The following is a 15,576-nucleotide window of genomic DNA, read 5'->3' as shown; positions in this document are numbered from 1 at the left end:
TAATCAGAATGAAAACAGGCCACGTGGCTTTGACAGCTTACAACTGGCGTCTTGCAGCGTGATAGGGTTTTCTGTGCTTCATATATACACTCATAATCCATCATAAATTTTAATTGAACAGTGTAATGATTAAACTTTCATTACTACCGTGAAAGCTGCACAAGCACGTGTAGTATCTTTCCCTGGAGTTCATACCTTGAGATACCTGAGAGATATCTTACCATCTCCTTGGCACTGCTCTGAACACAAAGACCTACCTTCTGCTCTTGCTAGCACCTGCATCTATCCAGAGCAGCACCAGTGAAGCACAAAGGATACTTGCCTTCCCCAGAGGTAAATTTGACTCCGAGTTTCAAAGCAGCCTGAGAATGGTGTCTGCAGTAGAGCGACATTAGTTTTATTTTCCTTGCCTGCTAAATTTCTCACATCTGTACATTTTCATGAAAAATTAAGTGACCTTCTCATTTCTAAATGTATGTCTGAATTCATATAACTGAGTCTTCACTCAGGGCATTAGTACTACTTTCATCCATCATCACCACCACTCTCTTAAAACATTCATTTTCCCTTATACGCAATTGCTTATGCTGCTCCTGATTTGGTCTGAAATTTACTTCTAGAATTTATTTCACAAAATTCCTGCAAGGCTTCCCCATTTTCACAATGGTCTCAATTTAGGTAATTGGAGACAGTACTTTGGCTTACATATTCCCAGAGCCACACATAATTTGACATAATATGACTTTATTAAGGTATTTGCATGTTGAGTATTTTCTTGCAAGTGAAGAGGTCAGGCTGGACTATTGCTCAGATAAGCACAGCCTTTGATTGAAACCATAGACAGGTTATTTGGCTAAGTAGTTTTTAATCCCTAACAAGAAGGGATTCCTCAACAGTCTGTAGTTATCCCTCCTTCTTCTGCCTCACCTTTATCTCCCCACTCCCCGGCCTTTTCCTCCTCTCCTCTGTGTGTAAAAGTCAACCTCTTGGCCATGACCAACCTGATAATAGCAAAGCAAGAGAAACCAAAAGAAATACTAATAGTTTGGGAGCAGCAGGAGCAATTTTTGCTTTTGAAGAGTTATGTGGGCAGATATATTAGTTTTGCTGACTTCTGGAAGAGGAACCAGTACCAAACACATTTGCTATGCACAAGCAGGACTTGCAGAAGCACCTGCAGCTCCTGGAGGGCTTTGCGGCCATCCCCACGGCAGCCCTGGGGACTGCAGAAACCAGCTCGTCCCGTTCCAGGGAGCAGCCCCGCAGCACCAAAGCTGCAGCGGCAGCAAAGCCACAAGTTGCAGCAAGCCCTCGTTTCCTCAGCCCTCAGCACAGAGGTTTCTTTGCTCCCAAGCAAACAAGTTTTAGGGCTTGAATTTAACAGAGAAGGATGGGGTCCTCCCTCCTCCTCTTCCTGCTCCAGTCTGCATGCCCAACCACCTATCAAGTTACACGCTACTAGAGCCTTGCATTAAAGTAGTATTTGCTTTATTTGAGTCTCTGGAGCGTACAGCCTTTGCAAGAACATTTCTGATGGACCTTTTCGGTGCTCTTGAGACTTTCATCCCTGTGAGCAGCTTGGCACGGTGTAATGGCACCAGTCCCCTTCCCGCTACCCAGGTGCAAAGGTGTGCCCGGTGCCGCACGATCGAGCTATTCCCATACCTCTCCATGACACTTACTCACGGTACGGACAAAACCACAAACCAAACACAATGGCCTTGAGGAATTTGCAGAATAAAGCATTTATTAGGAGCTTTTCTCCTCCCTCCTTTATCAGGAAGGAGGAAAAGGTTCCTTCTACTGCTCAATATTTAAAGAGAAAATAAACTAATCAAATATTTACATGGTTTTTATGAAAAGCGAGTTTGCACTACATTTGAACATACTAAACAAAGGCAGGCACACGACAACTGCAAATGATAGGTCCGGCTTTTTGTTTAAAGACAGAAGAATGATTTCAAAGGCGCGTACTAACACGGCCCTTCATTTGTTTGTGGTTTTACAGCCTGTCACATATATTTCTAAATAACCATGACATTAAAAGCCCTGGCCAAAAATGAAATAGAAGTCAAAAGTCTCAGCAGTAAAAACCTGAAACAACCACATACTACCAAGAGCTGGAGTTTTTAGACAATTATTTGTAGAGAAACAGTAAAACAGTGTTACCCAAAAAATCTGACAGTTTTGACCATTAGAAGAAGTGCCATCCTGAAAAGTGTTAGCTGAACATTAGCCACATTAAACAGATTAAATAGGAATGGCATAAGCAGGCTTAATATTCAGTTTAGTTAAAATTCAGTTTATCTTACTTTTTTTTTTTTTCTGGCTCTTGCACTGCAAACAGCCCTGCTCTATAAGAACCCGAGTGTCACAGATGCCCAAATTATTTAAAAGGCATCATAGGCAGTCAGTCTACATAGTCAGAGCTGTAACAGAGTAGTGGCAATGTAAAAATCTTTCAAGATGACTAACATTTCAAATTACCCAAATATTGTAAGAGAAACATGCTGAGACTTTGTCTTCCTCTGCTACTCTGATCTCTAGAGGTATCATACTACAGCAAGGTCTGGTAAACTTCTTTCCCTCAAGTGGCTTACAACTGTGTATGTGTCCCATGAATTATTACAGCAGCTTGTTTGCTGACGGACTAGATACTTCTCCAAAAACAGACATATTGATTTTTTTTTTCCCTTCCCATGAGAATTTGCCATTCTCATGATACCAGCCAAACAAGAAGAGGCAGAGTTTGCACTTCCATTTACCGTGAGGTTGACAATAACTTCCCTGGAGAAAGGAAAGGGGTACCTGGACAAGCACTCAGTGCATTCGCCATTTCTCAAAATTCTTCTGAGCAGTAAAATCAGGGGAAACGATTCTTTCTGTTTGCCTTCCTAGCTTTTATCTTCTCTTCAGAATTAGAGCTGATATTCAAGCCTGGCAATGGCTAATGAGTTTAATGCTGGGCCATTCATACTACCACCTTAAGTCAGTTCTAAGCTGTGGCTGTACTTGCACTTACAGACCTCGGGTTGTGCCCGTGGTGCACACACCCAGCAAGTGTTGTACACACAAATGCTACGCTGTGAAATGCCTGCTTACCGCTGGAAAGGGTCAGAAGGACAAAAAAAAAACAGTATCGAAACTCTACTCCTATGCCCAAGGATACATTAGCCAACAAGGCTAGAAGCAGACCCTAGCAGACTTCAGTCCTGCATTGCTTTCTAAACCATATATTTAGTGCTCCTCTTGTTTAAAACAAAACCAAACAAACTCTAAAACTAAAAAAGTCATTAATTCTAGCCCTAATGTGGTCACTCTTGGGTGACCGAACTGACTCAAGCATTGCTAAGACCTATTTTTGGATTGGTTCCATGGGGTTAAAAGTTCCTGCATAACAGAACTGGAACACTGAGGCCCATAATTCAGCAAGAATGAGTAACTGTTCAGCTTTTTATGCATGAAAACCAAAATAGAGTTGGCACCTCGTTAGTTTTACTACATATGGCTGTGACTGGACAGCCACCACAGTTACTGAGCGTCAACATCCGCGGTTTGCCCAAGGTGGTTGGTTTATTTTTCAAATTTCCAAGGCAGCAATCCTTATTTATACCTACTGCTCAGCACTGCACGTAAGATGCAAATATATTTGTGAAACCAAACTGATGAACACCTTCAGTGTATTTGTAGGGAAATTTTCAGCCCCATCTTCCCCGTGGATGAGCTCTAGTAATTCCTGTAGCACCTCAGATGTTCTGCATGCCTACCACAGGCCTAGGCTTTTTGGAAACGTCAGATTTCCTGCGTATGGGATCAGCAGAAATCCAGCAGGATCTATAGATGGTCTCAGTGGTAGTGTGTGAACACAAAGGCCTTGCTTTACTAGTTGGGCTGTTAATGGTGTGTGGATAAAGATCAGCCCCAGCTCGTTGCACTGGGATCTGTGGTGTGTGTCGGCCTGCGCCCCGTGAGCGCCGAGCTAGCTGTGCGGGACAAGAACTCAAGGCACCACTGTGGAAGCAGGTGCCTTTCTAACTTGTAGGAGGGGGGAATATCTCCTGACGCTTACGAGAAGAGGGAACGTTAGGAAAGTGTCATTCTGATTTCAGCTAGATGCCAGATGAGGGGAGAGAAGAAAAAACTGCATATTTCAAGTACGTGATTTTTTTCTTTGTTGGAAGAGAGAATTCCTCCTCCTCACCCATGCTCCAGAAGACGAAGGGCAAAAATCCAGTTCTAGATTTCTAGTCCAAATAACCAAAAGTTCAAATACATGTCATTCTTGGCCCATTTTATCCTTAGTTATCCAAAGTATTAAGTTATTAACTTAATAACAATATATACTTCCTGCTTGTCTTACTTTGACAGTTCTGGCACTGTTCTGCTTGTATCAGAAACCAGATTAGTGAATAAACTGCCAAACCAGCTGATTCTGATGTGCAGCTTCATAAGCTCATTTTTGTGGTATGCCTTTATGAGCTTAGTCATGAGCTAAGTCACATGAGGCAAGATGCACAAGGATAAATTAAGTAAATACACAAATTAAAAGTTTAAATACTGCTTTTCAGTAGGAGGTGGGTACCTAAACAGGATTTAGGAGTTTCTGTGGCTCTGACTTCAGTGTTATTCTCACTTCCAGACAAAAGACTATTTAGTCTGTTTTCCCTTAGGCATGAGCTGTGATGTTTGCTTTGGAAAAAGTTAGTGCACTATCATGTCTTTGGAGAGAAAGCAGTAAGGGATAGGAGAGTCCCGGAAAGGACTGAGCACTTTTAGAATCAGAGAAAAAGAATTTCTGACAGTTCTGAAGCTTAAGCTTTGGGGATTACTGCAAGTGACAAGTGACACCTGCACAACCTGCACCAATGAAATAGTGTGGTTATACCCAAGATAACTAGTTCCCACAGCTAAAAGAAAAATTCTTGAATTTCCCAAATCCAACTGGCAATGCAAAAAAAAAAAAAAAAAAAAAAAAAAAGGAAAATAATAACCTGGTATCTGAAGAGCAAGCATGGCTGTCAGGATAGTCAAGCAGCAATAGGCCTGTTAGAGTAAATATGACCTCAGATGCTTCCCTGTGGTGTGTGTGGGCTTCTGTTTTCTACCACTCATTTTATCCATGTGTCCTCTAGGGAACGGACTGGCACCACATCTCCTCCCTTCCCTACACTTTGTGATCCCAAGGGAATAAACAAGTGTAGTATTTTCAGTGCAGTCAGGCTAGGCAAGAAGTGTAGGCAAGTTAGAGAGGGTTTTGTGGGAACTGGGAGAAATCAAAATGAAGGCGGCAAAGAACTGGACACATTTTAAGCAGGAAAGGGATTAATGGGCTTTACATGTTTGCTCAGCCCTCCTCCATGCTGTTTTGCAGAAAATTTTGCCAATGTTGTGTGGACATCCCAGAGCAAGGCTGTCCAGCTGGTAAGCAGGCCCTGGCTGATGACAAAGTCACTTGAGTCAAACTCACCTTAGCAAATGCGGTGAAGCTACTTGCACTGAAACAATGTGCGTCTTCCCTCTGCATTTGCAGCCTAAAAGAACAAGCTAAAACTTTTCCCATACACTGCTGGGCAAGCCAAGAACAGATTTACTCCCTGGTAAAGTAGCAACATGCTACAAAAATCAAAAAGCAACCTTGTCATTTTTCCTGCTCTTCAAGATTGCTAGTCTCACACAGCTCAGTAAGAGCCTGGCAAACAGAGAGATACGGCAGGCCATCATATCCCTGTGGCTCATACCCTTCCAGGGGGATAATGCCAAGCTGCTGAAGGCCAGCTCTGCAGCAGGGCCATGTCCTTGCTGCTGCTGCTCAGAAGGCTGAATTTGCACCTGCAACTGCAACCTCCGATAACAAGTGCCAAGTGCAGCGGTTCCAATCAACACTCCCAACACGCAGACGAGACATCAGAAACCCTGCAGAGAGCCCCAAGTGTAAACTCCAAGGTGGGCTGGGCAGGAGGAGGCTGCTGCCCAGGGATTATGCTGGCACAGTGCCACAGTGCCACCCAGCACCTCCCAGCAAGCCATGGTCCATATCCTGCAGCAGGCTGCAACTTCAAACATCAGGCAAGGGGGCAAGAAGCTTGGGCTCAGTCTCAACTAACATATGTTGTGTTCATAAAGACTGTTGATGTCATAGACTGAGAAGTCTATGAAAGGAGATCTAGAGCCAAATACAGGCTGAGGGATTCTTACCTTCCACACAACATAAGCTAAACGCCACGTCCTCTGCCTCCCTACACCGGCAGCCGCAGGCACGACACCTCTGCAAGCAGATGGGTAGATGATACAATGGCATCCTCAAGGCCAGTCTGCCCAAGGAGTGCAGGCTCTGCTTCTGTTATGCTTTCTACTCAGGCAATTGCAAGTTCAAGTGGTAAAACAGCAAAAAATCAAAAAATAATAGCATACTTGCCGATACCATTAGCATTGCTTTCTGAAGTATCTCTGAAGTACAAGATAATATTCTGTCTCAACTGTGCATTTTCCATTTTACTGAAGGACTGCTTTATGACCCCTGTTTCTTCCTTCCTCTCTTTAGGGAAGGAATGGAAAAAGCTAAACTTAGTAAATGCCAGTGATAATGTCCTTATTACTAAGCTAGCATACAGACTGCAACAAAACGGTTCCAGTTAGTTTTCACAAGATATGAAAATACCAAATGTGAGGGTTTCTTTGCACTCTGCTCAGTTCTGAAATCCTAGTGGTTTGGGGGGGGGGGGGGTTGTTTGTTTTTATAGTTAAGCTTTGTAAACATAAAGAGGAAGAGGCTCACTAGAAGCTATATGCAAAGCTGACATGGCGGGGTGGGGGGGGTACAAAGCAGCATGCTCAATCCCATGCAATTTGCTGCACTTTTTGACATCCAAAACACCGTACTTTCAGCTGTTTTATATTGTTCCACCATGATCCTGTCCTTTCCTCATATGGAGTAGACAACAGTACAGGTCATACCTGAACTATGCTAACCCAGTCCCCTACAGATGAATCAAAAAAAGCAAGTACTTAGTCTTCAGAAGAGTATTTTTGGGTGGTTAATTATCTCAGGCTCTAACGCCCACCGTCTTTATGCTTCTTTTCCCTCCTATCCCAAGCACTATAGCTGACTGACCTCCCACAAGCTCACCCTGAGTTCCTGGACTGCTCAAAGGACACAAGAATTGAGCCCAACCCCGTTTAGCTCCTGAGCCACAAAGGCATTTTGATCATAGCTTCAGTGATTGCATGACCTGTATATCCATTACCTCTATAAGCCGGTCAGGTTCGCTTCCTTCTTCCACAGGAATCAGCTGGGACCTTCCATTCCGCTCGTTGTCCCGAATGCCAACAGCAACCTGAGTAGCCTTCAGACGCTCGTATTTATTGCATGCTGAGCCACACCACTGATAGATTTCCTATAATAATTAAAAGTATGTACATTAGCAATAAGTCTCTGAGCAAAATCATAAAATTAGCATTAATAGCCATTAGGTCTCACTGGATCTAAACTACTGTAACATCATTGAAATACATCAAATTTCAACAGATGTATTCTGAAAAGTATTACTAAAGCACCTATATTTTGCTAATGTGGAAGATTCATGTAGTATAATTCACTGTAGCATCTGCATTAGAGAAGATTGGTCAATGTCAGTATTACTGATTTTGGTTTGAACTCCCTATTTGGGGTACATTTTCAGCTATGTGAAGAACCTGAAAAATCTTAAACTTGGTATTCCAGATTATTTTATGTTGTATCTAAGCTCTTTTCAGCTATGCTAGTTCTCATATCTGGCAAGAAAAACAAATCATTTCAAAAACTCTAAAGGAGATGTATCCTGATATATCTGCTACTCAGAAGCAAAATAAGATATTTATAACTATTTCTTGTCTGGTAACTTTTTCTGGTAGAATGATACTCATCACTCAGTGTGCTGCATCAAACCATGAAAGCAGCTCAAACAAGCACAGACGGTGCAGCAGTCTTCACAGCTGGAAGATTTTCCCTCAGGCTTCAGCTGCTCTGACACGCTTGAAACCTTCCCAATCTCATATGAATATGAGTCCTTCCCAAGGAAGGACTCATCCCAAGGGTGTTACAAGTATCTTCACAAACCACTTGCCTAAGAAAAGTCTGCAACAGCTAAAACCAAGCTGCTATCACATGAGCCATGCACCCCACTGCAGTTCCCCCTTTACTGGGGAAGTCTCATCCACTGCAGCAACAGCCCTTCAAGCCACACAGGGCGCCCACTCTGGTGGCAGCAGCCCCGGCCCAGCTGCCATCTCCAGCCCTTCCTATCGCATGGCTGAAGGGACATGGCACAGGGAAGTTCTTCACGTGAGGAGGAAAGAGCAGGTCACCTGCCCCAGAGCTTATTCCCACAACCTCTCAGGAAGAAGGGCCACCAGCCTAAGATGGGCACCTAATCCAGACAGGCCACAAGACAAACACCCCAAATTTTTGGTTAAGCCTCATTAGTCATCCTGAATACAGAAAGCTGAGGATAAAGAACTTAGCTCTCAGAAAGTTGCTAAGGAAAGCCAGAAGATAAGATGCAAAAAACACTAGAAGCGAAACTGGAAGGAGGTAGCCCAAGGAAGTGAATTAGCTTTTACTGGTTGCCTTTCCCCCCACCTTTCCCACTTTTGAAGGAAAGTGGCATCATTTCCACCACCAACACCACCACCACCCCCCGCAGTAGCCCAAACAGTATAGCAAGAGCAAGAGGTAAACAGTCATTTTACCTCTAGAAGAGGATGTGTCCATGCATGGTGCAAATAACAGTAAGGAAAAATACATAACTGGAACTATCATTACTGAGACCTAAAAATTTTACGGTGTGTATACAACTATATGCAGCTTAGATTTTTGAATGTGTATTTACACTATTTCTTCTGACTATTTAATAGTACTTGAAGTGCTGGCTTGAGCCAACCAAGTGATGAGGTTGTGCTTCTCAGCACTAGCAGACACAGGCTTTTAGAAGCCAGCTAATACAAGCATCATCTGCATGCAAAACAATCCAGTAGTAATTTTTTTATTTATTTATCATCAGCTTAAACAAAAAACCACCACAAAGCTCACTGATCTCACAGCCAAGTCCTCTCCCCTTCCTTTTGGGGGTTCCCTTCAAGGAGGACATTAAGTTTATCTTGGGAAGAGCCAGAACCCCAGGGCTGGATCCCTTTCAACTTTGAGGTGTTATGCAACAAGAGCCATGGGGATTTCAACTTGCCTTTCCCAGATCTGACAAAGGAAAAAAGCAGAATCTATTGTCCACATCCTGGTTCTAATCCAGAACTTGGAAAAACATACTTGGCTTCATCTCTGAACCCTGTTTTAAATCCAATTAGATATTTTTAGTTTTTCTTGTAGAAATGTTATCTGTGGATACTCAGGGAAATAGCATCATATGAAGTATTAATGAAAGACTGTCTTGGATGTTTGTAGAAAGTCAAAAGTGTTTCAGTTTGACCAGATTTTTCAGTACAGTTACTATAGATGCGCATTTCTCCAATTTTCCTCTCATGTTTCGGGCAACTTTCCAGAATATATTCTGGTTTCACACTATTTCAGTACTCAAGCTTATTCCTGATTGGTGTCCTAGTAGTTGAACTTATTTGAAACAATGTGAGAAAACAGGAATCATTAGAAATCCAACAACAACAAACAGGAATTCCATGTTTCCTCTGGAATATAGAAACAATAAGAGGAAGAAAATGCATAGAGAGAATTAAACAAGAAGGCTAGGAAGATACTGCATTATCCCAGTATATAGGCTGTAGCTCATGAAGGTCACTCTGAGAAAGGTGAAAAGCTCATTTTTGGTTGTATGTGTCTATACTGCAAGAATTTCCCTCAAATAGTATTCACTCTGAAAAAAAATTTTGTTAAATTTTCCATGAAAAACATTTTGAACCACAACAGTGGTTGTTTCAACTTCTCTGATAAAAATAAAATCAATTAAAGTTTAAGCTACATACACATTTTTTTTAAAAGGGAGAACAAATACTTTTGGACCAAACCAAGTAAAGTTGCAGTTTTGTCAGATGTAACCATGAGAAGCCTCGTGTAGTAACTGGAGCCCAGATTCTGCTGCAGCAGAAGCTTGGCTTGAATAAGACACCGCTCTGAAAACATTCTTGATCTAGAGTACCTACGGATGAGCAGTATCATTCCGAAAGCCCCATCTTCCCGGATTATTTTAGTACTAATTAGAAAAAGTTGGAGAAACAAAAAAAGTATATTTTTTAAGTTCTTTAAGAATGCTGCTTAAGGGCAGCATCCTTTATCAAAACCCTAAAGGCTAAACCCTCAACTACAAAATATATAATTTAAGAGAAGGGAGTAAACAGTCAAAAGCCATGAAAGTGTGGAATACTTCTACTTGGCACAAGAGTGTTAAATTAAATGCTGAGTTATACAGGTTTCTGGGGGTTTAGATCCAGTTATTTCAGTTCCAAAGTAAAATAAACTTGTTGAAGCTTCATAAGAAATTATCTGAAAATAACCATGATAGACATTTCTAATTTGTCTTCCTGATACAACAGAATCACTTCAGTCATTTTTATGCACCTAAATCTAGAGAAAGGATTAAGAGTTAGACCAGCTTCTTGAAAAGCTGATATTCACATTTGAATTTATCATACATACCTATCCTATTATGTGTCTCTAGCCATGTCCAACAAGCCACTGAGCTTTTGGATATTTTATTATTCATGTACATGTGCATAAAATTAGGTGCTGAACTAAGGCTATAATATGGCATTTAGCTCTAGTTCACTCAACTCCTTCACAGTTCTGAAACTGTATTACTCCTTCACTAAATTTAACCTTGTTTTGCTAACCTTATTTTGAGTTGGCAGGCTAACAGAAAAATGTAGCCATTAAAATGGAAATAGACGTCAAGTGCTTATTCCCCTCAAAAAAAAATAGTAGTTTAATTCACTAGTAATTCCTTTGCCAAGACTTGTTTATTTTCAGAAGTTTTAACAGCAGTAACTTTATAAAGCCCAGTTAACACAGACAAATAGACTAGCTATGGAAGAGAGCTGCTCTGGCACTCAATATTCATGGCTTTTAATATCAGTATCAGTTTTAGATCAGTGAGATAGCAACTCTAAGAAAATTGTCTGATAACTGAACAGTAACCACGGTTAGTTTAGCGGGCAAATTAAGATATCAAAAACAAAACCTTGACATGCAAAGAAAAAAAAAAACCTGTATAATCACTAGAACTCTTAGGAGACCAGAGTTTTAGGACTACAAATCCGAATCATAAGTTGAGCTCAAGCCATTTGAAGCCCCTGACTAGTTTTCATATGCAGAAGCCCAAGTTTCTTTCTGGTTGTTGGATTCTTTGCTTTCAGTTTGTTTTTGACTGAAGCAGTTGAGCTGTTCCACCTTTCATTGCAACGTCAAATACAGACTAATCTTGTACATGAAAGTGGATGACCCCTCACGACACATCTGAGAGGCAGAAGTTTATGGGAAAAGGGTTAAGTGCCTGCATGCATAAGCTACAAGGAACTTAACAGATTCCAGGTATGAGGAATCTCAGCTTTTATTACCAGTAGCTATAGGCTTGCAAAGCAACCTGGAGCCAGGCACACAAGTTTAATGCTGTGTGCTAGCAAGTGGTGCAACACTTACCTTCTACACAGAAACATGCTGCAGGATAATCATGCATGACTTACGTTAACTGAGATTATAAAAATATCTTGGCACTTCTCCCTGGGCTTTCACAATCCCTCCCCAGTATACCTCCTGCCTTCCTGCTCTAGCTCTGACTTGGATGTGGAGCAAGAGAAGGCCAAACAAAAACAGAAGCTGCTCAATTTAGGAATGACGTAAAAATGAGTTTCCTTTCTGACACAAGCCATCTCTGTTTTCAATTGGCAGCCTGCTCAGATTGAAGGCAAATAAGGAAGAGTTATACAACGTCCTTATGTCCTTTCTATGGATCTGAACCAGGGCTAAGAAAGCAAGTCAAGTAGCTTGAAGGACTCAATTTAATACTAGTTACAAATACACCCCGAACATACAAGTGTTTTAATCCTTTGCCTTTGTTCAAGATCCTAGTAGCTTCCAGGCCCATACTGCACTATGATTTATTTAATTGCAATTGAGAAAGGCATTTAAAAAATCTGAACAAGTTAGGCTTCAAAACTCTACTCTGAAGCAAATTTTGAGGGAATTTCCGTTGCTAGAAAATAACAGCAGAGTATTTTAAAATATTAAAGCTTCCTTCAACTCAAGACATCAAAAACATAGGGCTTTCATTGAGAAAACACTGAGCCCACTGTCACCCTCCCTCCATTCTTCATTGGCATTTCCCACTTGAGCCCAGATCCCTGGACCTTTGCCCACGTGCTTCCAGAATGTGATTTCAGCTCACCTGAGAAGTGCTAACTTTTTAATTAAGCATCAGCATGATGAACTTGTGCTGACTTATTGCATGGCCAGCATGAAACTCTTTAGATGGCGTTTAGCAGCGCTGCATCTGGGGGCACAGTCACAAAGCAGACAGGCTTATGGAGAAGTGGCAGTTGAAGCTGCTGGCTCGTGTGAACTTCACCACTTACAAAAGGAATTGATGCCAGGAAATGAAGAGATTTAAGTCCATTATTGCCTTATTTCCCTTCTCTTAGGCTTAACTGCTTCTATCATATTAAATAGAAGCACATCAGAGCTTTGGCAAATAACCACATCACAGGAAGCCACTATTGCCTTTCCTGGTGCACCAATTTCTGTTGGTCAGGCTTACACATGGGTCAGGACAAAGGGCACTGGAAAACAGGAATGCCCAAAGGAGCTGGCCAGATACAAGTCACAGAAAACAAAGATAGACCCACATACCCCCAAAACTACTCTTATTACAAATAGGAGTTACTATGTGTCCTCCACTTGAGGTAAGTGGGTGGCTTTAGGAAAGTTACAGGCAGATCAGACATGCATGATATTTGCAAAGCTTTTAAGCATCTTGTCATGCTCCTGCTGTATCAAAACCATTGGCACATCTCTATATTGTGGCATTAATAAATTGTTGTTTTGTAAGGCAAAAACATCATTTTAGCTAAAACCCTGTTCTTTGTTGTTAAAGTCTCATCTTTTAAGTTAAAATCCATGTCTACATTAAAAGGAATGATGTCAATAAAAAATGTGACCTTACAGGCTTGAATAGAGTGAGCTTTTCAGAGAACCGCAAACAACAGAAGTGCTACCAATGATTTATATTTTGATTATTTTAAAGCAAATGCACATTATATCTCACAGGTTCCCATTCACACACTATCTTCTGGAAGCTTTAAATGAAAGCTAGCCTCATTTTCTGCCAAAAGAAATCGTGCTAAACCAAGGAAAGTGTCCAAATGGTGGAGCTAAACAACTTATGGCTCAAAATAAGTGACTCACTGAACTAAAAAGCTGATAAATTTAACTAATTCAGTTTTACAGAAGCTGACATCTATAATGAGAAGACTGTTTTGGATGAACAAGGTTAATCTAGGATTCAGAAGTGATTTTTTCTTTGGTAAAAATTCTGTGTTTATTGCTCTCTCAGCTGTTGACTTCTTGGTACAGAGAAAAAGATCATTTCACATACTCATCAAGTCTGCCTTTTACATTTGTTGAAACTAACACAGTAACCCTTTGAAAGTTGCAGAGTTTTGATAATCCAATCCAAACTTTGAATTAATTCAATCAGAATGCTGTCTGAGATCACCATGAATGGCCCTAGTATCATTACAATGGAGCCTTTGTAATCAATTTAGGAGTCTCCCATTTGATTCAGCTGGAATAAATCATCAAGATGGAGCCAGATGTGTCACAGTCCCACACTACCTTCAGGTCTTCCCATTTGCTTAGTGCATTCTGGAAATATTTGTCGCTATAGCACAGTGTCCCAAAGGGTGAGTATGTGTTGGAGAGCCATGCAGGAGCAATGCATTTGGGTTTCCACAGGCACCAGTAAGAAAACTAATCCAAGTACTCATATGTATGCCCTATTCACCAGAAGGTACAACAAGTTCTCAGTTACCAGGTCTCAGTTTTAACCCTTTCGAAAGCAAACAAAACAAAACAACAACAAAACTTTCCTGTCCATGTAATGCAAAGGAAAATTGCAGATCAAAGCTTTAACTATTAAGCCAATTCTTTTCCTTTCAGTCCTTGTTCTTCTTCTGATGACTTTGTGAACATTATTTCCAGAACACTGTTTATGCTACTGAAACTGTAAAAATAATTCACAGGGAAGTCGCACATTACTAAGAACAGAGTAATAAGAGATGCCTGTTTACTAAGATATGCTGTGCATAGATATAGCCATATTTCCCTGCTTGTAATAATCCATCAAGTTAATAAAGAACTAAAGCCATTAGTCCTGCAAGCTCTGATGCCCGCTTGGCAACTGCTACAGCATGACCAGTATTCTAACTCTCAGGTAAGCAAACTGGGGAAAAGGATACCTGTAGGAAAATAGGAAAAACACAAATCAAAACAGGGAAAAGTGGTTGGCTGGTAGTGTTAAAAGAAAAAAAGAAAGAGAGAGAGAGAGAGAACATAGGATCTTAATCTTACAGTGACAGACTCCCACATGGAAGAATTTGATCTTCCAGTCTTGTTTATTCCCAGGTAGTGACTTTATAATAAAGTGATTAGTTTGCTGATTGTGACCCAATTTCTTGAAAGTGGTAGAAAGACCACCTAGGAAAGATCAAGCAAACAAGAATGGAGGGAGATTTCAGAAGCAAATAAACCTGCAACTGTACTTAGGGTCGCAATTTGACATTGACTCATGCCCATAGTCATAACCATAAAACAGTTATCTATCCTCTTGATCTTTCATTGTTAAATGCAGAAATTACATTTAGAAGAAAACTATTCTAGTGCATAAGTTAATTGCTTTTAAATAAGTGATAAAATGCCAGTCTTTTCTACTAGTGTCTTTGTGAGAGCCTTCTCCCTACTCGAGAAGGCTACCCTAGCACAAATTCGAGTAGGAAAACACCACCTAATACACGGCCTTTACTCAGTCCCATGCCTCAGCCTTCTGATACCATGATTTTCACCTCTTATCTATGAAACCTTTGAAAAAAATCATGTATGCCTATTACTGTATAGCACAGCAAATGGATTTTCTTAACACTTCTCATGCACTTAAACCTCAATCCAGCAGCCTCTTAACTGCTTAAAGATTATAGTTTAGAAGCACCAATCTTGAAATGAGAAGGATGAACAACCAAGTGCCGTTTGCCTTCAGCCGCTTAACTTTTGGCATAGTTACAAGCTAACCTGACATTTTGGACAGCCACTTCCCTTGAGAACAGGAGTAAGGTTTACCTGAACTATCACAGAATCATTAAGACTGGAAAAGACCTCCAAGACTGAGTTCAACTGTAAGCCCCTGAACACTATACCTGTTAAACCATGTCCCTAAGCACCTCATCTGCACATTTCTTGAGCACTGACAGGGACAGTGACTCTACTACTTCCTTGTGCAGCCTGTTCCAATGCTTGGCTACTCTTTCTCTGTAGAAGTGTTTCCTAATATCTAGCCTGGACCCACCCTGGTGCAACTATGCTTGCATGCTTTT

At 41.1% G+C, this 15,576-nt stretch overlaps 1 protein-coding gene across 1 annotated transcript in view; it reads right to left on the bottom strand.

Annotated features, from left to right (window-relative positions):
* SCIN (scinderin) overlaps positions 1–15,576 on the bottom strand; it is a 48,927-nt gene that overhangs the window by 21,236 nt on the left and 12,115 nt on the right. The window contains exon 4 of the mRNA XM_088533508.1: positions 7,245–7,394. Within this exon, the coding sequence (XP_088389634.1) occupies positions 7,245–7,394 (150 nt within the window). The remainder of the gene's footprint in view (positions 1–7,244; positions 7,395–15,576) is intronic.

Source organism: Tinamus guttatus, unplaced genomic scaffold (genome assembly GCF_059628265.1).
Source record: "Tinamus guttatus ecotype Peru unplaced genomic scaffold, ASM5962826v1 Tinamus_guttatus_pri_ptg000503l, whole genome shotgun sequence".
Lineage (NCBI taxonomy): Eukaryota > Metazoa > Chordata > Aves > Tinamiformes > Tinamidae > Tinamus > Tinamus guttatus.
Note: the sequence above shows the minus strand (reverse complement) of the source record. Positions and strands in the feature narration are given on the sequence as shown.